Source organism: Anomaloglossus baeobatrachus, chromosome 6 (assembly GCF_048569485.1).
Source record: "Anomaloglossus baeobatrachus isolate aAnoBae1 chromosome 6, aAnoBae1.hap1, whole genome shotgun sequence".
NCBI lineage: Eukaryota > Metazoa > Chordata > Amphibia > Anura > Aromobatidae > Anomaloglossus > Anomaloglossus baeobatrachus.
Window position 1 is genome coordinate 337,646,148 of NC_134358.1, and position 27,524 is coordinate 337,673,671.

A 27,524-nucleotide genomic window follows, 5' to 3' on the forward strand; every position below is an offset into this window, starting at 1 on the left:
TATCCCTGACAAGAGTGGCATCTAGAAGCCAGCTAATCAGAACAGCTTATTTTCACTACACAAAATCATCTGCTCTCTGCAGTAGAAGAGATGCTCTCCTGGGTCATCTAACCCCAAGAAGAGCAATGAGCAGCATTCTGTAGTACTAGCATGTGAGCTGCTGCCTGTGCCGACAGCGTATATATTGCCAGTGCCCACTGGAGAATCGTGCGGTCCTCCGGTGAGCCAGTCCAACAATGGTCCTTAGTGATGGGTTCTTTTTAAAGGGTTGTTCAGTCTTAAATGACAAGTCTGCAGTCACGCTATGTGACCATAAAGAATGCAATATTCATACTCCCAGCAAGAATCTGAGCATATAGGCTGGCATAGCTCAAACACACTTGCATTAAGTAAGGCCATGCCCATCTAGTCAGATTCCAGCTGCAGATCTGCATATTAAATACTTGCGGTCATGCAACTGCTGTTCCCACCTCTTACTTCAGAGGATTCTCACAGCGCAGAGTGCATGCGGTATGAGGGTTAACAAGTCTGCAGTCACAGAGTGACTGCAGATTTGGCACTTTAGACCAGACAACCCTTTTAAACATTTACTTAAAAATTCCACAGGTTTTCAATAAAAATATACTAGATGTTACGATTTGGAAAGTGTATTTTATAGTTTACTTTATAGTTTAGACTAAGCTGTTCAAAGATCACATAATTTTGGATCTAAAGACAAAATGGTTTTCAGGTAGCTATTCATTTTAAACTGTCATCAGATTCATGAAACCCAAACTATGGGCAAAATGAATCAGATACTGGTTGAGCGACTGCCGCAATGTATGTTTTCCTCTACATCACTGCAGCATTTAAGAAAACCATGCACTGAAGAAGAGACCTGGCAGTCATAGGGTTAGGAACATGGAGGAGTCAGCCAGGAACTAACCTCAAACCATTCTGCTGACACACAGTACTCAGCTGACTTTTCCAAGTGTATTTTCTCTACAAAAGCACAGTATTGCAGAGTTAAACATATAAGCTGCCATCAAGCAGCCAGTGTCTAATTCATGATGTCCAAAATGTATGCAACATGAATCTGATTACAGGTTCCCTTTAAATATTTTCATATTAAATTATATCACTATTGTAGTACAATAATACAATGAAAATGTAAAGTATAGCAGATGTTCCCATTATTGTGGCAGTTTCCCTACGTTTATAGATATTTAATATATAAACGCTATTTGTTAATTAAATAATAATAAAGAAGAGAATACAAATAGATTGCGAGATGGATGTTTAGTAGTACGGACCACAAAATGTAGAGAGAAAACTAGATTTTGGTTGTAAATTATAAAAACACCTATTTGATGTAATAACTTTTGATTGTACATCAAACATGTAGTATAACAATAACAAGTGGATGGACAGCCAGAATACCTGAATTTGGGAACTGACTCTGGTCGCTTGGCCCTGGGAGTGAGTATACAAAGCGTTGTCTGGCTCAGACTGAAGGGTGGGTGAATATCCGCTTTCCTCATTCACTTTCAGGCCTGGGGAATCCTGCTACCACAAATCAATGAGTCATTTGTCAGTCATTGCAATCATTACCCTACTTATACACCACATATATATGCTGGTAGTTAATAAATTGATTACTTGCTGTTTAAAAGATTATTTGTTGGCATCATTCATAAAAGCACTTGACAAATGACATCATTAATACTGGCAGTGATCACATCTACATTAAACAAATACAATTTACATTTCTATCATAACAAAACATCCACAATACTATTCAGCATGAATTCAAATATCTACATTAAAGGGTTCTCTGAGGAATGCAATAAGATAAATAAAATATGTAATACACATTTAAATATTAAACTTTTTTCTAAATACCTTTATTTAGCAAAATGGTTTGCTTTATGTAGAGCACTTTGTCAGGATTTTTAAGATGGCAACTACCATAAATCCCAACTCGTCCTAGATTAGACATGCAGTAAGGCAGGGTTACATAAGGAACATCTGCTCAAGGCAGAGGTCACATCAGGCATCCTGAACTCTCATTCCACTGTTCAGTCAACCTGACAGGACACTGAACAGAGTGGACCAAAGGAGAGGATGAATACCTTTTTTAGCTGACTGAGAATGAACCTCCATCTCAATGACCTTGACAGTTTTAATACATCTGTTTTGTGCTGCACGCAGCCTATCCTACTGCAAGTATTCTGAAATCTAAGATTGGCTGCATATATTCATGGCAGCTGCCATCTTTGAAATCCTGTAATATGTAGGGATACATGTCACTCATGTCTTGATAGAGGGTTCTCAAGTAGGAAACTCCGACAACTGTATTAGAAAAAACTTTTCACTCCAATGTTGATGAAAGATAATAGAACATTTTATTGAAACTGCAGAATTGCATATTACTCAATTTTTTACAGTCAGCATGTATCTGGCCTTCATCAGAACCAAATGCAGTGGTATAGATAGCATAGAAATGGCAGCAAAGATAAAGGAGGAGGTTCTGTGTGAGAGGCGCACCACTGCATTTGGTTCTGATGAAGGCCAGATAGGCCGAAACATCAATAATTAATTTAATATCCAGTTCTGCAGTTTCAATAACATTCTATATTCATCTTGCATTCCATTGGAGTGTAAAAAATTTTCTTATGCATATCTTTGGAATCCTGACAGAGTACCTCTTTTGCTAAATAAAGGTTTTTGGAAAAATGTTTAATAATTAAATGTATATTATTTATTTTTTTTAATGACATTTCTTAGAAAACCACTTTAGTGGGATCATGACATCTGATTAATGCTTCCCAAACCATGGGCTAACATGAATCAGGGTTCAACTCCGTCTCTACAACCACATATGTTTTACTCTGAAAAGCTGCATTGTTTCAGAGAAAACAAGCAGGCCTGATACAATCAGGTTTGGGTGACTAGTCCGAGAGACTAGTGGCTTCTCTATGCCTTATTTTTTTTTACAGACAGGATTCTCAGTAAATGTGTGCATAGAAAGAAACTTGTCAATCAAGGGCAGCTAGACGAGAAGAAGCCAATGAATAATGACCCCATGGACTAGTCGCCAAAACTGCATGGTTCCTTTATGGCCTTTAAATATATGTTTTCTCAAAAAAACTGCAGAGTAAAACATAACTGGCTAAAATGACTGGGCCATTACCTGATTCACACTGCCTGTGGTACAGGCAACATCAATCCGCTGTCAGGTTTTAAATCTTTGTTAGCAGAAGTTAACAAATGATAGTGCATTAAAAATGAAGCATTACATTCGATTTATACATTAGTAGCCAGCCATACTATTTACTGATAATGCAGCGCAATAAATATACAATATGTTAAAACAATACATTAGATTGTTGATTCAGATATCTTTGATAGTAGATGAAAAAACAAAAAAAGGCTGAAAATACCACCTATCAGTAAAATGGTCGGTTCCAATACTTTCCAATACCTCTTTATAATGAATTCCAGCTCATAGTTTACATTTATTTTCCAATAGTACAATCCATGGCCACTCTCACCAGGGTGAAGTTAGCCAAGAGAAACGAAGTGTGATGGTCTTCATTCCAGCCATATTTAGCCACATTTAGCAAAGACGCTGCATCTGTGACCATCTGTAATAACTGTAACTAGCTCAAGGTGCAGATGTTTGGTCACTAATGCCTCATCCCTGTAATAAAGCCCATCACTTCTTGTCTACGTGGACTAACTGGACCTCGGTGAGAGTAGACATGGATTTTTCTCTTCTACTGTATATTTACAGTAGATAAATGAGAACTGTGATTTATTATAAAGAAGCACTGTAAAGAAAAAAGGTTTGGTGCGGACTATTTTATATATTGTCAGTGGCAGCTCTGAAGGGAAGCTGAGTAGCAGTACTTGAATAATGAGGTGTCTTATATCATATAAAGATCGATTTATTAAATTGAAAATACCTAAGCCCCAACTAAAATATTTAACAGATCATGAAGACAATTAGATATATATGAATAAAAATTGTAAAAGTCTATTTACTTATCCTTGATAAGTCGGGTTTATATTTCAGAGTTTATCAACACAAATTATGGGCGCTTCATATAAATGTACTGTGAAAAAGATACTTCACAAGCCGAAAGACTATGAGGGTCTTACTTGGATCTCTTAAATACTTAGTATGTTACATCTATTAGGAGTTTTATTCTTTAAAATACAACTGTAGAATTTGTTTTCTTGGCTCAAGTGTACAACCTTAACCTTAAGCTTACCTACATTAAATTTCAATAGATATTTTTCTAATTTCTCTCTTCTCAACTTGCTATTTCATGCAGTCATCACTTGCAAGTCCCTTGAGTACTAGATTCTTCCTCTACTCCCCTTAGGGGGGCTTTACACGTTGCGACATCGCTACTGATATATCGTTGGGGTCACGTTGTTAGTGACGCACATCCGGCGCCGGTAGCGACATCGCAATGTGTAAAACCTAGGTGCGATGATGAACGAGCGCAAAAGTGACAAGAATCGCTGATTTATGTCACGTCATTCATTTTCATAATGTCGCTCCTGCTGCAGATACAATGTTGTTTGTCGTTCCTGCAGCACCACACATCGCTATGTGTGAAACCGCAGGAACGACAAATATCTCCTTTCCTGCATCCACCGGCAATGCAGAAGGAAGGAGGTGGGCGTGATGTTATGTCCCGCTCATCTCCACCCCTCTGCTGCTATTGGCTGGCCGTTTGGTGACGTCGCAGTGACGTTGCTGTGACGCCGAACGCACCTCCCCCTTGAAGGAGGGATTGTTCAGCAGTCACAGCGACGTCGCCGACCGGGTATGTGCGTGTGAAGCTGCCGTAGCGATAATGTTCGCTATGGCAGCAAACACCATATATCGCATGTATGATGGGGGCGTGTGCTATCGCGCTGGACATCGCTAGCCAATGCTAGCAATGTTGCAGCGTAAACCTCAAAAGCTTGATCACCACTCAAAAAAAGCCTATGTGATCAAAACACTAATGTAGTTCACAGTGAACAGAACAAATCCTATAAAGAACTACAACAATTAATATTAAGATATCTTTATTGAAGAATATATATAAAATACAAGATAAAAACATGCACAGAAAAATGACGACATGGGAGGAGCAACTTCACATGGGGTGCAATCTCTCAATAACTGGTATCAAAGACCAGGGTCCAGATCAGATGCATTCAATATTTTCAATCTCTATCACAACATTAACATCCAAAATTGGACTTTTAATATCATCCGATGACCACTGTCTAATCAATACACACCACATATGAATTTTATACTTGAGTTGATCCAGAAAATATACACTCTGAAAAGCAGATGGATGGCAGACAGGAACGGGACAGCATGTCCATTATAATGATAACAGATGTCACATTGCATGGACTGTAGAAAAGCATGGACATCCAAAGATGTAATAGGGGGTGTCAGGAGTCAATAACACATAAAGGTAAGTAATGCCATGACCAAAAAAAAGTGGAACATGGGACAATAATAATAAATAAGAATCCTGACACACCGCACCACACTATATAGAGGTCACATGCAAGTATACAAAATCCTCAATGTAGTCACATGCTGCATCTTACCGCAGGACACCCTGACGCGTTTCGCCGAAGCTTTATCCAAGGGCGCTTGTATCAAATATGAAGTTAAATGGGTTTTTATACCCTTAGTTGTTTAAACCATCCCATAATCAATCACATACAATTAAATGGTTAGGCCAATACAAACACAGAATGTGCTGCATCTACAACCGCATTGGTGATTTTAAAAAATGCCAAATTCATTGATATAATTAAATCAAGTACTTACTTAATGAAGTAATATACCACTGGCGTCCAGAAGTGTGACAGTTTCACACTGCACATGTGCAGAGCAGCTCAAAACATCCTCCCCAGTATGATCCTCCCCAGTTGATTTTGTATACTTGCATGTGACCTCTATATAGTGTGGTGCAGTGTGTCAGGATTCTTATTTATTATTATTGTCCCATGTTCCACTTTTTTTTGGTCATGGCATTACTTACCTTTATGTGTTATTGACTCCTGACACCCCCTATTACATCTTTGGATGTCCATGCTTTTCTACAGTCCATGCAATGTGACATCTGTTATCATTATAATGGACATGCTGTCCCGTTCCTGTCTGCCATCCATCTGCTTTTCAGAGTGTATATTTTCTGGATCAACTCAAGTATAAAATTCATATGTGGTGTGTATTGATTAGACAGTGGTCATCGGATGATATTAAGAGTCCAATTTTGGATGTTAATGTTGTGATAGAGATTGAAAATATTGAATGCATCTGATTTGGACCCCGATGTTGCAGCGTGTAAAGCCCGCCTTAGTGTTGAGTCCACTAAAGCCAACAAGCAGAGCCAAATGCTAACAGTAGGTGCATTACTCACTGCTAGGGTTCATCATGATGCAGTGCTGGAAGAAATTATGCCCTAGTCTGGAAAACCCTTTTAAGGGTAATTATACTTTCTTGTAACTTTTTTTTAGAATACAATGTCCTATGTGTAAATCAGGAATAATGCTAGTTGTTGCTATTAAATGACTTTAATTCTGTATTTTCACTAGTTTTCCCCTCTGCAAACTCCATCTTTTAACTTAAAATTGACTGTTGGTTGCAGATCAGCGGTTTTCTTGACTACCATATCAGAACATAAATCCAGTTATTGCTGTCCTTCATTCCTTAGTACATTAGCACATAGAGAGAAGCTTAGCAAAAACTTAGCACATAGAGAGAAGCTGATGAATGAAGGACATTTTACAGCAGTGCTGAGCAGTGAAGATATTAATCCAGCTCTAGGATGAGATACAAGACTTGTTAGAAAAAGATACAAGACTTGTTAGAAAGCTTAGCATGAAATTTCTGTCTCCCTCTGTGCCTCATTTTGATCCTCAGTCCTCTTCCCTCCATAGATAATGGTACGTGGTATAACCTGACACCTAGATGTGCTGGTAGTGTGTATTGTATAGTTAGTTCAGGAAAAGGAGTTGTTAATTAGTGGAGAAAGAAGTAAACTTCTCTAATAAGAAAGATGACAAAGTTTCTTGTATTCACCTGTACTTTGATATAAATCAAAGATTGTTGACTGTACAGTTCCTGTTTAAATAGTTTTCCTTTTATTGCTACTATAGATCCAAAAAAGACCTACCAAACTATGACACTTTAAATTCAGCCATATTGTAGACAAATATCTTATTTGGGAAAGGCTGTAAACATGTCCAGCAGCTACAATTTATTTGACTAAGCCTCTAAATCCTTGTTATTTCTAGGAGTATATTTCACTAGTAAGTCTACATAGTCTAAGAGATTATCAATTTACAGCAATAAAACTGTAATCTCCTTCATTATAACTGTGTTTCCGGAGTTATGAAATCATCTATATCTGTAGGGAGTTTACCATGTATTTTCAAATATAAAGGAAAATAAGTTATTACTGTCTGAACTATCAGTTAGTGTAAAACCCCCTTAACCCCTTCACAACACCCACCGTATGTTTGGCGCCGTAGGAGGTGTGTTCCCTCAAATAAGGAGCGGTAGTAAGATTGTGTCTCCTCACGTGCAGTACTGGCGAGTAGCTGATATCCTGCTATAAAGCTCACAATCGGTGCCAGCACTGATCATGGGTATTTAACCTCTATGATGCCGCTGTCAATAACAACAGCGGCATTGATCTGCTTGGAGATGGAGGGTGCTCCGTCTCTGCTCCAATCGCCACAAAGCGATTATGATCGTGTTGCGCCGATGGTCTCCATGGTGATCCCAGGCTGAATAATGGCCGCAACGTTACCCAGGTATGGAGGCCTGTAAGGTCCTGACTTGTGAGGTCCTGCCTCTGTGCTTGTCACTGATCTAGTGCCCTGCAATGTAAAACCATTGCAGAGCATTAGATCAGCGATCTGAGCAGGGGAAGTTACTGTCCCATCCTAGGACTAGATAAAAAAGTAAAAAAATGTTTTAGAAGACTGTAAAAATATATTTTTTAAAAATTACAAAATAAAAAAAATAAAATATATGATATATAAATATAATAATAATAATAATAATAATAATAATAAAGTATACATATTTGGGATTGGCACTTTCAGAATGACCTGCTCTATAAAACTGTCACCCTACTTAATCCCTTCAGTGAACATCATCAAAAAAATGGCAAAAAACTTATGCATTTACCTCAAAACAATAAGCACCCTCTCCACTTTGTCCTCAGAAAAATAAAAGGCTATAGCTCTCAGAATATAGCAATATAAAAACAATTATTATTTCTATAAAACATAAAAAGACATAAACATTTATCACTTTAATTATACTAACCCAAAGAATAAAACTGTCTTATTATTTTTCCACACTGTGAATGACATTAAAAAAAAATAGAATAATTCTTGAATTGCTGTTTTATGTTCATTCTGCCTCTCAATTCTGCCTCTCACAGAATAGAAAGCAATCAAAAACATTATGCGCCCAAAAATTGTACTGAATAAAACATCAACTCATCACTCAAAAAAAAAAAAATACCTCACATGACTCGGAAGGCAGAAATACAGAAAAAGTATCGCTTTCAAAATATAGAGATTTAAAAAGGTTTTTTTTTCTAAATAGAAAAACTATTTTTAAGTGTGTTATAGTAGCCAAAGATAAAAAAAACCCCATAAACATCTGGAATCACTGTAATCGCACCAACTCGAAGAATAAAAAAGCATACTTACTTATACCAAACGGTGAACTGTGTAAAAAAGAAATAAAAGCAATTCCATTTTTTCATTTTTCCTACCCACAGATCATATTTATCCTGCTTTCTATGCTGAGCACTTACATCAGGTTTCAGTGTAAATATCTGAAATACATGAATGAGATGGAACCCCTGACAGAACATTCCCTATAATGAGGAAAATGCAGTCACCTTGAACTCAGTCTGTGCAATGATCCAATGGTGTCCATATTTTCAGTGGTGCATAAAACTGTGGTCAACTACAGTTTTGGGCACTTCTGAAAAGGGTAACCCTGAACAGAGGCCATACGGAGTGAAGAATAACTCTGCTGTGTCATAGTTACATAGTTACATAGTTACTTAGGTTAAAAAAAGACCTAGGTCCATCTAGTTCAACCTTCCTCCACCAGTTCTACATTTAGTCACTAAGTCATTTATAACCAACAATGTTTTGTGTACTGAGGAAATCATCCAGCCCTTTTTTAAAAGCTGTTATAGTATCTGCCATTACTACCTCTTGTGGTAGGGCATTCCACAGTCTGACTGCTCTAACTGTAAAGAACCCTTTCCTATTTAGCTGTTGGAATCGCTTTTCTTCCACTCGCAGTGAGTGCCCCCTGGTCCTTAGTACTGTCTTTGGAAGAAATAAGTCATGTGCCAGTCCTTTATATTGACCACACATGTATTTATACATATAAATGAGATCTCCTCATGAGACGTCTTTTGTCTAAGCTAAACATATCTAACTTTTTCAACCTGTCATCATATGTGAGGCCTTCCATTCCTTGTAATAGTCTAGTTGCCCGCCTTTGAACTGACTCTAACTATTGAATGTCCTTTTTAAAATGTGGAGCCCAAAACTGGATCCCGTATTCCAGATGTGGCCTTACAAGTGATTTATAGAGGGGTAACAATATGTTGGGATCACGGGATCTAATCTCTTTTTTTATACACCCTAAAATCTTGTTTGCTTTAGCAGCTGCTGCTTGACATTGAGTCCTGCTGCTCAGCTTATTTGTAATGAGAATACCCAAGTCCTTCTCCTGTTCTGTAGTCCCGAGTTTACTTCCATTTAATGTATACGCAGCTATAGGATTACTCCGTCCTAGGTGCATTACTTTACATTTATCAACATTAAATCTCATTTGCCAAGTATCTGCCCCTTCTGACATCTTATCCAGATCTTTTTGTAATATTGTACTATCCAGGTCAGTTTTTAATATCCTACATAGTTTGGTGTCATCGGCAAAGACTGACACTGTACTATCAATCCCATCCACAAGGTCATTAATAAAGAGATTAAAAAGAATCGGTCCAAGCACAGATCCCTGCGGCACCCCACTGCTGACTATAGCCCATTTAGAGAATGTACCATTTATGACTACTCTTTGTTTCCTATCTTTTAGCCAATTCCTTACCCAGTTGCATATTGTGTCCCCTAGTCCTTGCTTCTGGAGCTTTAGTATAAGGCTATTATGTGGTACAGTATCAAATGCCTTTGAAAAGTCCAAATAAATCACATCAGCTGCATTACCAATATCCAGGTTTGAACTTACCCCCTCATAGAACCCCAACAGGTTGGTTAGACACGACTTATCTTTCATGAATCCATGCTGTTTGTCAGTTATCATACTATTTTCTGCAATATATTTTTGCATGTCATCCCTTAAAATGCCCTCAAAAACTTTGCATACTACTGATGTCAGGCTTACTGGACGGTAGTTGCCTGGATCTACCCTCTTACCTTTCTTAAATATCGGTACCACATCAGCAATCTTCCAATCCTGAGGCACCAACCCTGTTACAAGTGAGTCTAAAAAGATGAGATACAGCGGTCTGTCGATTACGGAGCTCAATTCCCTCAATATTCGTGGATGAATGCCATCTGGCCCTGGGGATTTGTCAATGTTTAATTTACTCAGACGTAGGCGTACTTCATCTTGTGTTAAATGAATTATATCGGGTGGTGAACTTTGATTTTTCACTTGTTGAATGATCCCTGGTACAGTCAGTTCCTTGGTGAATACAGATGAGAAATGCCTATTTAATATCTCAGTCTTTTGTTTGTCCTCTATAACTAACTTGTTATTATATTTTAAGAGGCCGATACTATCCTTTGTTTTCCTTTTGGCATTAATGTATTTATAAAAGATTTTGGGATTTATTTTAATGTCATTGGCGATTTTTGTTTCAGTAGCTAATTTTGCTTGTTTGATTTCTTTTTTACATTTCCTATTGATATCTTTATACTTCTGAAATGCTATTTCTGTATTCTCAGCCTTTAAGATTTTAAATGCCCTTTGTTTTATTATACTTTGTACAGTCTTATTTATCCATAGTGGTTTCTTTTTATTCCTGGGCATTTTATTACCAGAGGGTATACGTTTTTTACAGGACTCTAGTAGTATATCCTTAAACTTACCCCATTTATGTTCGGTATCCCCAGTTATTATGACTTTGTCCCAATCTACACATTTAAGCTCTTCCCTTAATTTGTTGAAATCAGCTTTCCTAAAATTCCAGGTTTTAGCATTCCCCCTTTGAAATGTTCTATTGAATATTATGTTGAAGCTTACCATATTATGATCGCTGGTGCCCAAGTGCTCCCGGACCTGTAGATCTGAAATTGTATCCAGTCTATTTGACAGGACCAGATCTAGCAAATTATCTCCCCTGGTCGGTTCACCTACCATCTGAGAGAGGAAATGGTCTTGAATAGTAGATAAGAACTTACAGCTTTTAGCAGAACCAGAAGATTCTATGTCCCACTGAATGTCTGGATAGTTGAAATCCCCCATAATAAGAACCCGATTATTATTATTAGCTGCCTTTTCAATTTGTTCCAGCATTTCACCCTCTATTTGTTGAGGTATGTTAGGAGGCTTATAGCAAACTCCAATTAGCATTTTTCCATTATTCCCCTCCCCATGTACATTTACCCATACTGAATCTACATTGTTGCTGTTCCCCTCAATGTCATCATACAACACAGGTTTTAGGTTAGATTTAATAAATATACACACCCCACCACCTTTTTGGCCTTTCCTGTCCTTCCTAAATGTACTATAACCCTGTATGTTTGTCACCCAGTCATGGCTTTCATCCAGCCAGGTTTCCGTAATGCCCACCACATCATAATCCATGGTTGACATAAGAGTCTCCAATTCATTCATTTTGTTTGCAAGACTTCTTGCATTTGCCAGTAGACATTTAATCCTATTAACACCTTTATTACTCCTAGCCTCCCTACGTTCCTTGTATGTCCCATCCCTCCCTAATCCTTCATTGACCCCTACCGTCTCACTGTCTCTATCTGCTCTATCTCTCCCCTTATTTGCTCCACTACCCTCCCTCCCCCCCGATCCTAGTTTAAAAGCTCCTCCATCCGTCTGACCATTTTCTCCCCCAGCACAGCTGCATCTTCCCCATTGAGGTGTAGCCCGTCCCTACCGTAGAGCCTGTAGCCGACTGAGAAGTCATTATAGTGAATTAATCTTTTTGATCTTTTTGGGTTATCATCTGAATCTAGTCATGCGAAGATAGAGATGGAAACCCTGATGTAAGTAAATGTGACCTAAAATTTTATGTAAAAAAACCAAACAAACAAAAAAAAAAAACAACCTCCGCTCTGGACCATCATTATTAGGTCTAACTGGTTTACAAAAAAAAATGGGTCCAGCCCGGATATCTGACTGGACGCCAGTCCCCATATAAGTCTAGGGGGCCCGAACCCGGTGCTTAAAGAAGGTGTTAGAAGGGATAGCGGAATTGAAGCAAGCTTGCTATTCTTACCGAGTCCCCAGCATGGCTATAACTGCTCCCACAGCTGCTCCCTCTTCTTCCGCTCATTATTGCTCATCCAGATTCACTTCTTCACCCACCCACAGTCAGTCCCCATGTCTGTGATTGGTTGAAGTCAGACACGCCCCCAGCCAGAGTTAGAAAGTTGGAATGCAACCAATACATAGACCCTGTCTGTGGATCTCTATTATGGTGTAAAAAAAAAAAAAATTAGCGTCGGGTCCCCCCATAGTTTGATACCCAGCACACAAAGTCATGTGCTTATTTTGGCTGTGTATCAAAATAAGAACAAAAAATGTATCTAAATAAATAATATTAAAAACTGGTGTGTGGTCCCCTCCCAATTTTGATACCCAGCCATGATAAAACCGACAGAAGGGGGCTGGTATTCTCAGGCTGGGGAGACCTATGGTTATTGGGCTCCCTCTAGCCTAAAAATAACAGCCTGCAGCTATCCAGGATTGTCACATCCATTAGCTGGGACAATCCTGGAACTTTACCTGGCTCTTTCCAGTTGCTCTAGTGCTGTGGCAATTGGGGTAATAAGTCGTCAATAAAAGCCCACAGCTGTCACTAAACCCTAGATAAGAAATAAACATAAACAGCAAAAAAATCCTTTATTTCAAATAAAATACAAATAACACCCAGGTCTGATGTAATACACACAAGGTCCAATGATTATTCCAGTTCTCCTACATCTGAAGTGACAGAACATGACCTCCTGCTGTGAGCTTCTGGCAGAGACTGAGCCCTGCGATGAGCAGTGTCATTACTCAGGTTATTTGCAGTCACAGCTGGAGGTTCCCACGATCCTCCACCTGTGGTCGCAGGTGACCTCAGGTGACTTTAGTAAACTCAATGACTTCACATCTGAGTTCACAGACCTGCATCTTCTGGCAGAAAACCATGTTTTTTTGCCAAGCAATGCAGATTTGGTGCTGAACTTTAAACCATATTTCTGCACCCAATCTACACCTCTTGGGAACAAAATCACATCACTATCGCATCTCACCGCATGCAATTTTGAGGTGGTTTTTTGCCAGGAAATGTAGATTGAATTTTTACACCATATCCAAGCACCCAATCACCACATTTGCATTTCTTAGCCCAAAAATGCAAAAGAAAAACGGTATTTATGGCATTTTGGTACAGTTTTTCTGCCAGGAGGTACACATTTGGTGCTGAAATGTCTGCACCAGATTTTAGCACCAAATTTGCACCTCCTGGCGGAAAACTGGACCAAAACGGCATGAAAACCTTTTTTGTTTTTGCATTTTTTAGCAAATAGATGCAAATTTGGTAATTACATTTTTGCTCCATAATCCTGCACCCAGTCTACACCTCCTGACAAAAAATTGCATCACTATGTGATAAGATGCAGTAGTTACGCTTTCTTTGCCAGGAGCTGTAAATTGGGAGCAGGAATATTCTGTAGAAATTTCAGCACCACATCTAATGTATGTGACAATTCTGGGCAGCTACAGGCTGAAGTGGCCCAGAAAGCATGGGTCTACCCAGCTTAAGAATACGAGTCCCCAGCTGTCGTACTTTATCATGGCTGGGTAGCAAAATTGGGAGGGGATCGCATGCCTGTTTTTTTAATCATTTATTTAAATTAAAAAAAAGCTGCATGTGGTTCCTCTTATTTTGATACACAGCCAAGATAATCCCATTGCTGGAGGCCACAGCTTTATCTGTGCTGGGTATCATGATATAGGGAAACCCTACAACATTTTTTTTAAATGTATTTATTTTTACACCACAATAGTGTCTCATGCAAGTCTCGCATCGCATCACCCGTCACGGCCGCACACTCTCCTGGCAGGAGCGGGTCGGCTGCAGGTATTTCTGTGCAGCTGAGACACTTGTGTCCGGACAGCATTAGGCCATTCCAGGTGATGCAATGTGAGACTCATACGAGTCATGCATGAGTAACTCGCAAGTGTGAATCCGACGTAATACCCATGAACTGCAATGCATTACTCCTGTCAGTGTTTCCCCGATAGAACGCCGTATGGATCTTGCTTTTTGTGTAGTGTAACAGGCCACACCGGCTGGCATACCCGTAGGTTATTATTTTCCCTCAGGTTGCCATAACATTACTGGGTTACTGATTGGCTGGGAGAGGGAGCCCCCTCCCTCTTCTAATGTTCCAAATGCTGCTATCGATATTAATCACGGCATTTAGAAGGTTAAACAGCCAGTAGTAGTTTTGGCATCATCCCTGACTGTCACAGCCAGTGACCAGCTAGCAATCAAGCTGAGCTTCCGGCTGCCACAGCTCCTTTGCCAGCAAAATCACCATGGTGTACCCAGGGTCGGACTGGGGTGCCAGGGTCCTACCAGGGAAAATACCTCTAGGGGCCCACACTATGGCTACCATAAACGTTTTTATTAGTTCATAATTTTCGGCTTCTCTCACTATAACGTGTGCCTTTTAGCAAACTATACAGTGCGCAGAAGAGAACTGTATTGTGCCCTGCATATATAACAGGATTTCTTATAGCATCTTATTTATTGTAATTAATAATGGAATCTATTGTGATGACATGGACTCTCAATGCCTAGCATGGGTTAACTTTTTTAAAATTCAGCCAGACATGAAGACAGTTTGTTTATAGATGGGGGATAATCCCTCATTGTTCTACAAGACTCTTGGGAGTTTAGTATTGAAGTTTTTGTTGACTCATGTAATTGTTTTGGCCACTGAAGGCCAGATACCTATTGTATTACGATGTGTTTGCTGGATGTGATTTAACTTAGCTGTCTCTTCCTCGTCTCTGCCATTGACCATTATTACTGGGATATTCTGTATACAGCTTGAAATTCATCCAATAACAGAAGCATCCCTGTACAACCAATCCGATAAGGGCACAGTATATTCTAAGGGAAGGCTATGGCTATAAAAAGGGACTTCTTGGAGTCACCAGAGGTTGATGGATGTTACATGATCCAGTCTAAGCTCTTAGGAGCTGGCTAGGGGTTCGGAACCAGGATGCCTTGTGGACTCGGTCTAGAGACTTTGGCTCCGACTAGAGGATCAATTGGCTACATGGCTTCAATCTAGGGACTCCGATTCCGATTGGAGACCATAACCACAGTCTAGGGATTTAGTCTCCGGCTGCCAGGATTATATCATATCATCATACCATACTACTTAAGGAAGAAACCCAGGTTGGGACAATTAAATCACCTGGCTACAGACTTTACAGACCTCAGCCAGCTTCCTAAATCTGGCATTATTCTATTCTCGGTTGGTGCCCGCTGATAGCGGGGTGCTGCTGGATTGGAGTAAGTAGCCCTAGAAGCTCTGAGGCATGGACACTCTAATCCCTGGTGAGCCAGCGGAAGGGTGAGACTCTGTTGCCTGTTACATTTGTGTGTTTTGCTGGTTATGTGTTATGTGCCGTTAATTGTTTGGGGATCCAATAAAGTCTTAATATTGTGATTCCCTCATCCTCTGTTGTCTGAGTAGTGTTCCGCCCACGGTTAAGGAGGTCGGGCGTTCAGTTGGGATGAGCCCTGGGCCATGCTGTCTTTCTAAAGGCGGCCGGGCCAGCAGACGAGAGCACCCACTGACCTCCGTGTCTCCACATCTATTATTTACAATCAGTCGCAGTTTTTCTTACACACGGATATTCCTTGTCCTCGGTAACTCACTATGCTCATCAGCCAAATAATATTCAAAGAGAAACAGAATGTTATCCAGCATCTTCACATGGAAAAGATTACTAAAAATAATCCACCTCTGCCTCATCTATCCACCATATAGGGTCTGCCCTAACTGACTTGGGAAATCCCCTATAGAGTCAATATGTGGAGGTGTGAAGCATTACCACCCAATACTCTTCCATTTGGAGACTGGTGAATTCTCTTCTCTTTCCACAGTCATACATTACATAATTATCAGGTAATGATCGGCCCCCAGTGTCTGTACTGGATGTGACCAGTCATTCTGTGGGGACAGAGGCCTATAAAAGCCACACTATGGTTTCCAAACTACAGTCATGGCCAAAGGTTTTGAGAATGACACCAAAATTATTTTTTCACATGATCTGTTGCCCTCTGGTTTTTAAATGTGTTTGTCTGATGTTTACATCACATACAGAAATATAATTGCAATCATATTATGAGTACCAAAAGGTTATATTGACAGTTAGAATGAGTTAATGCAGCAAGTCAATATTTGCAGTGTTTACCCTTCTGTGGAGACACAGGGCTCAGTGGGTGCTCTCGTCCACTAAAACCCGCTGCCTTTAGAAAGACAGCGTGGCTCAGGGCTCATCACAACTGAACGCCGGCCTCCTTAACCGTGGGCGTAACACTACTCAGACAACACAGGGTGAGGGAACCACAATAATTAGACTTTATTGTATCCCCAAACAATTAACGGCACATAACACATAACCAGCAAAACACACAAATGTAACAGGCAACAGAGTCTCACCCTTCCGCTGGCTCACCAGGGATTTAGAATGTCCATGCCTCACAGGTTCCAGGGCTACTCACTCCAATCCAGCAGCACCTCGCTTTTGGCGGGCACCCACCGTGACTAGAATAACGCCAGATTTAGGAAGCTGTGTGAGGTCTGCAAAGTCTGTAACAGGTGACTGAACTGTCCCAACCTGAGTGTCCTCCTTAGGTAGTCCTGGTATGATGATACAAAATCCTGGCAGCCGGGGTCGAAATCCCTAGGCTGTGGATATGGTCTCCAACCGGAACCGGGGTCCCTAGATTGAAGCCATAAGATATCCTGATCCTCTAGTCAGCTCCAAAGAGCTTAGACTGGATCCATCAGCATCCATCAACCTTCATCAACCCTGGTGGCTTAAAGAAGTCCCTTTTATAGCCATAACCTTCCCTTAGGATACACTGCGTCCTCATCGATTGGTTGGACAAGATTGCTTCTCCCATTGGATGAATTTCAAGCTGCATGGATAATGTTCATTTAAATGATGTGCATAGAAAGACTCAGTATATCTACATGGAGTCGGCAAGTCACAGACTCAACAATGGCTACTAAGGTAATCACATTAGCAATACACAACTACAATACAATGGTTACTGGAAAAGTCTGGAGAACAATACGTCTAGCTTTCAGTGGCCAACACAATTACATTGAGTCAACAAGAGTCTTGTAAAAACAATGAGGGACTTCTCCCACATCTATAGACAATATCATGCTGTCTGGCTGGATTTTAAGACACTTTAATCCATGAGAGTCCATGTCGTCACATTCCTCCCCCTTCTTAATATTAGCCAGACATGATAGGCTTCCGATCATCCTTCTCCTCTTGACGGCATTGTCCTTTTTAATGGTGAGGTCAGCAACAGAGGCTTGCATCTATACATCTCCCCCTGATTACCTCCCCCAAGTTGAGCAGCCATTTTGTGGACAAGCACTAAGGTGGGGTCCATGAGTTGGGCCTGCACAAATCTCCCACTATCAATCCTCCCCCAGTCAATAGCCACAGTGTGGTTAGGCTTACTCACGGTTCTTGGCTCAGAAGTGGATGCTGGAGACTGGGAATGTGAATTATCCTTGGAAAAGATGTTAGAAAGATCCACATCAGGGTCCTGCTTGGCTTGGAAGTGGGTGATGGCTGCTTCAAACTGACTGGATAGTCCTTGTCCTAGGTCATTCTCCAAAATGACTGGTGTGAGCAGGTAATCCCCAAGCCCCACTTTCACTTCCCTTTGAGTGGTATCTGAAACAACAGGCTTGGTGGGGCCATCTATGAACCCCACTTCAACTTCCTCCTGGCTAGTCCCGAAACAACAGGTGTGGGGAGGCTGTCCATAAACTCCATATGGACCTCTTCCTGGTCAGACCCCAAAGTAACTGGTGTGGGGACAGTGTCCATAAGCTCCACATCAGCCTTGCTCTGATCAGTCTCCACAATGACAGGTGTGGGGAGGCTGTTCACAAGTCTCACATCAACCTCTCCCTGGTCCTTTCCCGAAATAACTGGTGTGGGGACGGTGTCCATAAGCTCCACATCAGCCTTGCTCTGGTCAGTCTCCACAATGTCAGGTATGGGGAGGCTGTTCACAATCCCCACATCGATCACTTCCTGGTTGGTCCCCAAAATACCAGGTGTGGGGAGGCTGTCCACAAGCTCCACCTCGACCTCTCCCTGGTCGGTCCTTAGGTCCAGCTGCACACATGCCAGAGGAATGTCTGAGCGCTGGCCCTCAACCAGGGAGATGGATAATTGGGAATCTGGTACAGGGTCTTCTGGAGAAACAATAACTGGGCTTACCAGAGTGATGGAAGATCCAATGTCTCGAAGTCCCTGAGCCTGTATATCACCGACCTTGACCGTCTGGATGTGGGGATGGAGGTTGGCTGGTGTACGGTGTCCGGCCTGCCGTAGGGTGTGGACTGGATAAACCACTTCCTCAGCTATAGGTGTTTCTTGGGCGTAGCATTCCTCAGGTCTCGTTGGTTCATCTCGGCATATGTTGACTGGTTGGAGTGGCAGACGGGCTCCAAGCATGCGGCCTCGGTTTTGGAGACAATCTTTATCTATATGTTCATTGCACCCACGTGTATTACAGCGCCATAGATTGGGCGAGTCACAGGCCCTGTTTGTAGTCCTTTGTTTTGGCGCAGCTTCTGCTGAGTAGCGGGACCATCCTTCTCGACCGGCTGGTGTTAGCAGTACTGCAGCTGGAATCCCATAAACATATTCCAGAACATAAGCCCTCTCTTCTCTTGAGGATCTAGGCCCCAATGCATCCAACAACACTGTGGCTTGGGCCATTTTGGACAAAGTTGATTCCCGATTGTCACTAGATCCATGATTTGGCACATAGTGTAAATCCTCTGGGTCAATATCGGCGGGATCCTCATCGTCCTCTGCATCATTCTGGGCATCCCAACGGACTAATTTCCGGATCAAGTCCGACCGAGTCTCAGCGTTCCAGTAGATAATCTTTCACCTCTGGCACAGATCCTGTAGCATCCATTTATTGCAGCGGTCGTAACTCCTCTCTTGTCCTTGTCCCATGGCTGAGCTGGTGGGGTTGGACATGGCAGCGTCCGAAACCTGAATGCCTCCCCTATGGCCTGCTGGGTATGCTTATGTGCCTCCCTGGTTGTTGAGCCCTGGACGGTGTCCGAAAACACCAGTCCACTGCAGCTCCCCTGGGTAAACCAGGCTGAGTAGTATCCCACCGTTGCCACCAATTGTGGAGACACGGGGCTCAGTGAGTGCTCTCGTCCACTAAAACCCGCCGCCTTTAGAAAGACAGCGTGGCTCAGGGCTCATCCCAACTGAACGTCGGCCTCCTTAACCGTGGGCGTAACACTACTCAGACAACACAGTGTGAGGGAACCACAATAATTAGACTTTATTGGATCCCCAAACAATTAACGGCCCATAACACATAACCAGCAAAACACACAAATGTAACAGGCAACAGAGTCTCACCCTTCCGCTGGCTCACCAGGGATTTAGAATGTCCATGCCTCACAGGTTCCAGGGCTACTCACTCCAATCCAGCAGCACCCCGCTTTTGGCGGGCACCCACCGTGACTAGAATAACGCCAGATTTAGGAAGCTGTGTGAGGTCTGCAAAGTCTGTAACAGGTGACTGAACTGTCCCAACCTGAGTGTCCTCCTTAGGTAGTCCTGGTATGATGATACAAAATCCTGGCAGCCGGGGTCGAAATCCCTAGGCTTTGGATATGGTCTCCAACCGGAACCGGGGTCCCTAGATTGAAGCCATAAGATATCCTGATCCTCTAGTCAGCTCCAAAGAGCTTAGACTGGATCCATCAGCATCCATCAACCTTCATTAACCCTGGTGGCTTAACCCCTTAACGACCGCGGGCCGTAAAATTACGTCCTAAATGACATAATCTTACTGCCCGCGGTCCTCCGGCGGCAGCATGCCGCGATCGGCACACATCTCAGCTGATTTTCACAGCTGAGATGTGTGCCTGCTAGGCACAAGCAGAATCGTTATCTGCTCGTGCCGATTAACCCCTTATATGGCGCTGTCAATACATGACAGCGCCATTATAAGCGCAATCGCGGTAAAGTTTTACTTACCGCCGAAACCGGAAGTCACGTGACGCGATCACGTGACTCCCGATAGTTGTCATGGTAGTACAGGGTCATGTGATGACTCCTGTACTACACATGAATTGGTTTCACTTTCGCTGTGCCCGGGGCACAGCAAAAGAGAAAGACAGCGTATCTGCTGTTTACAGCCTTCCAGCTGTGATCAGCAGATACTGCAGAGCGATCGGAATGCTGATCGCAATAGCCCCCTAGGGGGACTAGTAAAATAAAAAAAAAAAGTAAAAAAATAAGTTTTAAAAAATTAAAAAAAAACAAAAAAACCTAAAAGTTCAAATCACCCCCCATTCGCCCCATTGAAAATTAAAGGGTTAAAAAAATAAAAAATATACACACATTTGGTATCGCCGCGTTCAGAAACGCCCGATCTATCAAAATATAAAATCAATTAATCTGATCAGTAAACGGCGTAGCGGCAAAAAAATTCCAAACGCCAAAACGACGTTTTTTTGTCGCCACAACTTTTGCGCAAAATGCAATAAGAGGCGATCAAAACGTAGCATCTGCGCAAAAATGGTACTGTTAAAAACGTCAGCTCGAGACGCAAAAAATAAGCCGTCATTGAGCCTAAGATCCCGAAAAATGAGAACGCTACGGGTCACGGAATATGGCGTAAAACGTGCGCCACTTTTTTCGGACAAACTTCCGATTTTTTTTTAACCCCTTATATAAAAGTAAACCTATACATGTTTGGTGTCTACGAACTCGCACTGACCTGAGGCATCACACCCACACATCAGTTTTACCATATAGTGAACACAGTGAATAAAATATCTCAAAAACCATAGTGCTATCGCACTTTTTTTGCAATTTTTCAGCATTTGGAATTTTTTTGCCATTTTCTAGTACACAATATGGTAAAACTGATGGTTTCATTTAAAAGTACAGCTCGTTCTGCAAAAAATGAGCCCTCACATGACCATATTGACTGAAAAATAAAAAAGTTACGTCTCTCAGAAAAAGAATGGCGAAAAAAAAAAACGGAAAGCGAAAAATCGGCCGGTCGTGAAAGGGTTAAAGAAGTCCCTTTTATAGCCATAACCTTCCCTTAGGATACACTGCGTCCTCATCGATTGGTTGGACAAGATTGCTTCTCCCATTGGATGAATTTCAAGCTGCATGGATAATGTTCATTTAAATGATGTGCATAGAAAGACTCAGTATATCTACATGGAGTCGGCAAGTCACAGACTCAACAATGGCTACTAAGGTAATCACATTAGCAATACACAACTACAATACAATGGTTACTGGAAAAGTCTGGAGAACAATACATCAAGCTTTCAGTAGCCAACACAATTACATTGAGTCAACAAGAGTCTTGTGAAAACAATGAGGGACTTCTTCCCCATATATAGACAATATCATGCTGTCTGGCTGGATTTTAAGAAACTTTAACCCATGAGAGTCCATGTCGTCACACCTTCTTCTTCAGGACCTCTGCAATTCTCCCTGGCATGCTCTCAATCAACTTCTGGACCAAATCCTGACTGATAGCTGTCCATTCTTGCATAAGCAATGGTTGCATTTTTCCAGAATTTGTTGGATTTTGTTTGTCCACCCGTCTCTTGATGATTGCCCACAAGTTCTCAATGGGATTAAGATCTGGGGAGTTTCCAGGCCATGGACCCAAAATCTCTATGTTTTGTTCCATGAGTCATTTAGTGATCACCTTTGCTTAATGGCAAGGTGCTCCATCATGCTGGAAAAGGCATTGTTGGGCGCCAAACTGCTCTTGGACAGTTGGGAGAAGTTGCTCTTGGAGGACATTCTGGTACCATTCTTTATTCATGGCTGTGTTTTTAGGCAAGACTGTGAGTGAGCCGATTCCCTTGGCTGAGAAGCAACCCCACACATGAATCGTTTCAGGATGCTTAACAGTTGGCATGAGACAAGACTGGTGGTAGCGCTCCTAATAAGCTGTTTTCCAGATGTCCCAAACAATCGAAAAGGGGATTCATCTGAGAAAATGACTTTACTCCAGTCCTCAGAAGTCCACTCCCTGTACCTTTTGCAGAATATCAGTCGGTCCCTGATGTTTTTTCTGGAGAGAAGTGGCTTTTTTGCTGCCCTCCTTGAAACCAGGCCTTGCTCAAAGAGTCTCCGCCTCACAGTGCGTGCAGAAGCATTCACACCAGCCTGCTGCCATTGCTGAGCTAGCTCGGCACTGCTGGTAGTCCGATCCCGCAGCTGAAACAGTTTTAAGATACGGTCCTGGCGTTTGCTGGTCCTTCTTGGGCGCCCACGAGCCTTTTTGGCAACAATGGAAGTTCTCTTCTTGAAGTTCTTGATGATGCGATAGATTGTTGACTGAGGTGCAATCTTTGTAGCTGCAATACTCTTCCCTGTTAGGCCATTTTTGTGCAGAGCAGTGATGGCTGCACGTGTTTCTTTAGAGATAACCATGGTTAACTGAAGAGAAACAATGATACCAAGCACCAGCCTCCTTTTAAAGTGTCCAGTGGTGTCATTCTTACTTAATCATGACTGATTGATCGCCAGCCCTGACCTCATCAACACCCACACCTGTGTTAATGGAACAATCACTAAAACAAAGTTAGCTGCTCCTTTTAAGGCAGGAATGCAATGCTGTTGAAATGTGTTTTGGGGGTTAAAGTTCATTTTCTTAGCCAATATTGACTTTGCAAGTAATTGCTGTTAAGCTGATCACTCTTTATGACATTCTGGAGTATATGCAAATTGCCATTAGAAAAACTTAAGCATTAGACTTTGTAAAAATTAATATTTGTAGCATTCTCAAAACTTTTGGCCATGTCTGTAGTTTTACATGTTAGATAAACCCTTTACTAGTCCTGTTTATTCTAACAATACTGCTCTATGGGCAGATCACGTTTTTATTTTAACATATACAGTATTTATACTCAGGCCCCTCCTGTACAATCATCACATATAGAGGCCCCTGAAGAGAAATTAACTATAGCCTAAGATAATAACACTGACACTGGGGGTACAGGATAACGAGACTCAGGGTACAGGACAACGACATTGATAATGGGGGTACAGGATAATGACACTGGGGGTGCAGGATAATGACACTGGGGGTACGGGATAATGACACTGACACTGGGGGTACAGGATAATGACACTGACACTAGGGGTACAGGATAATGACACTGGGGGTACAGGATAATGACACTGGGGGTACAGGATAATGACACTGACACTGGGGGTACAGGATAATAACACTGACACTGGGGGTACAGGATAATGACACTGACACTGGGGGTACAGGATAATGACACTGACATGGGGGTACAGAATAATGACACTGACACTGGGGGTACAGGATAATGACACTGACACTGGGGGCACAGGATAATGACACTGACACTGGGGGTACAGGATAATGACACTGACACTGGGGGTACAAAATAATGACACGGACATAGGGGTACAGAATAATGACACTGACACTGGGGGTTGTGGAGACACGGGGCTCAGTGGGTGCTCTCGTCCACTGAAACCCGCCACCTTTAGAAACACAGCGTGGCTCAGGGCTCATCCCAACTGAACGCCGGCCTCCTTAACCATGGGTGTAACACTACTCAGACAACACAGGGTGAGGGAACTACAATAATTAGACTTTATTGGATCCCCAAACAATTAACGGCACATAACACATAACCAGCAAAACACAAATGTAACAGGCAACAGAATCTCATCCTTCCGCTAGCTCACCAGGGATTAGAATGTCCATGCCTCAGAGGTTCCAGGGCTATTTACTCCAATCCAGCAGCACCCCGCTTTTGGCGGGCACCCACCGAGAAAGGAATAATGCCAGATTTAGGAAGCTGGCTGAGGTCTGCCAAGGCTGTAACAGGTGACTGAACTGTCCCAACCTGAGTGTCCTCCTTAAGTAGTCCTTGGTATAATGATACAATCCTGGCAGCCGGAGTCGAAATCCCTAGGCTGTGGATATGGTCTCCAACCGGAACCGGAGTCCCTAGATTGAAGCCATAAGATATCCTGATCCTCTGGTCAGCTCCGAAGAGCTTAGACTGGATCCATCAGCATCCATCAACAACCTGGTGGCTTCAAGAAATCCCTTTTATAGCCACAGCCTTCCACTTGGATACACTGCGTCCTCATCGATTGGTTGGACAAGATCGCCTCTCCCATTGGATGAATCTCAAGCTGCATGGACAATGTTCATCCAAATGATGTCAATAGAAAGACTGAGAGTATACATGTAGTCTGGAAGTCACCGACTAGACAATGGCTACTAAGGTAATTACATTAGCAGTACACAACTACGTTACAATGGTTACTGAAAGAGTCTGGAGAAACAATACGTCTGGCTTTCAGTGGCCAACACAATTACATGAGTCAACAAGAGTCTTGTAGAAACAATGAGGGACTGATCCCCCCTCTGTAAACAATCTATCATCCTGTCTGGCTGAATTTTAAGAAACTGTAACCCATGAGAGTCCATGTCGTCACAGGGGTACAGGATAATGACACTGACACTGGGGGTACAGAATAATGACACGGACACTGGAGGTACAGGATAATGACGCTGACACTGGGGCTACAGAATAATGACACTGACACTGGGGGTACAGGATAATGACACTGACACGGGGGTACAGGATAATGACACTGACACTGAGGGTACAGGATACGGTCCTGGCGTTTGCTGGTCCTTCTTGGGCGCCCTGGAGCCTTTTTGGCAACAATGGAAGTTCTCTTCTTGAAGTTCTTGATGATGCGATAGATTGTTGACTGAGGTGCAATCTTTGTAGCTGCAATACTCTTCCCTTTTAGGCCATTTTTGTGCAGAGCAATGATGGCTGCACGTGTTTCTTTAGAGATAACCATGGTTAACTGAAGAGAAACAATGATACCAAGCACCAGCCTCCTTTTAAAGTGTCCAGTGGTGTCATTCTTACTTAAGCATGACTGATTGATCGCCAGCCCTGACCTCATCAACACCCACACCTGTGTTAATGGAACAATCACTAAAACAAAGTTAGCTGCTCCTTTAAAGGCAGGAATGCAATGCTGTTGAAATGTGTTTTGGGGGTTAAAGTTCATTTTCTTAGCCAATATTGACATTGCAAGTAATTGCTGTTAAGCTGATCACTCTTTATGACATTCTGGAGTATATGCAAATTGCCATTAGAAAAACTTAAGCATTAGACTTTGCAAAAATTAATATTTGTAGCATTCTCAAAACGTTTGGCCATGACTGCAGTTTTACATGTTGGAAAAACCCTTTACTAGTCCTGTTTATTCTAACAATACTGCTCTATGGGCAGATCACGTTTTTATTTTAACATATACAGTATTTATACTGAGGCCACTCCTGTACAATCATCACATATAGAGGCCCCTGAAGAGAAATTAACTATAGCCTAAGATAATAACACTGACACTGGGGGTACAGGATAACGAGACTCAGGGTACAGGACAACGACACTGATAATGGGGGTACAGGATAATGACACTGGGGGTGCAGGATACTGACACTGGGGGTACGGGATAATGACACTGACACTGGGGGTACAGGATAATGACACTGACACTAGGGGTACAGAATAATGACACTGGGAGTACAGGATAATGACACTGGGGGTACAGGATAATGACACTGACACTGGGGGTACAGGATAATGACACTGACACTGGGGGTAAAGGATAATGACACTGACACTGGGGGTACAAGATAATGACACTGACACTGGGGTACAGAATAATGACACTGACATTGGGGGTACAGGATAATGACACTGACACTGGGGGTACAGGATAATGACACTGACACTAGGGGTACAGGATAATGACACTGACACTGGGGGTGTAGGATAATGACACTGACACTCGGGGTATAGGATAATGACACTTACACTCGGGGTACAGGATAAAGACATTGACACTGGGGGTCCAGGATAATGACACTGACACTCGGGGTACAGGTTAATGACACTGACACTCGGGGTACAGGATAATGACACTGACACTCGGGATACAGGATAATGACACTGACACTGGGGATACAGGATAATGACACTGACACTGGTGGTACAGGATAATGACACTGACACTGGGGGTACAGGATAATGACACTGACACTCGGGGTACAGGATAATGACGCTGACACTGGAGCTACAGAATAATGACACTGACACTGGGGTTACAGGATAATGACACTGACACTCGGGGTACAGGATAATGACGCTGACACTGGGGGTACAGGATCACGACACTGACACTGGGGGTACAGGATAATGACACTGACACTGGGGCTACAGAAAAATGACACTGACACTGGGGGTACAGGATAATGACACTGACACTGGGGGCACAGGATAATGACACTGACACTGAGGGTACAGGATAATGACGCTGACACTAGAGGTACAGGATAATGACACACTGGGGGTACAGTATAATGACAATGACACTGGGGGTACAGGATAATAGCACAGACACGGGGGGTACAGGATAATGACACTGACACTGGGGGTACTGGATTATGACACTGACATTGGGGGTGCAGAATAATGACACTGACACTGGGAATACGGGATAATGACACTGGGGGTACAGGATAATGACACTGACACTGGGGGTACAGAATAATGACACTGATACTGGGGCTACAGAATAATGACACTGACACTGGGGGTACAGGATAATGACACTGACACTCGGGGTACAGGATAATGACACTTACACTGGGGCTACAGAATGACACTGACACTTGGGGTACAGGATAAGGACACTGACACTTGGAGTACAGGATAATGGCACTGACATTTGGGGTAAATGATAATGACACTGACACTTGGGGTACAGAATAATGACACTGACACTGGGGGTACAGGATAATCACACTGACACTGGGGTACAGGATAATGACACTGAC

General features: G+C 42.2%; 1 protein-coding gene across 8 annotated transcripts in view; it reads right to left on the reverse strand.

The window, feature by feature from the left end:
• CTNND2 (catenin delta 2) overlaps positions 1-27,524 on the reverse strand; it is a 3,073,686-nt gene that overhangs the window by 316,034 nt on the left and 2,730,128 nt on the right. For 5 of the 8 annotated variants that reach the window (XM_075314970.1, XM_075314967.1, XM_075314963.1 and 2 more), the window contains one exon: positions 1,420-1,545. The exons of 2 other annotated variants lie outside the window; for them this stretch is intronic. In XM_075314970.1, coding sequence (XP_075171085.1) covers positions 1,420-1,545 — 126 coding nt within the window. The remainder of the gene's footprint in view (positions 1-1,419; positions 1,546-27,524) is intronic. One more of the 8 variants, XM_075314966.1, reaches the window with a different exon arrangement.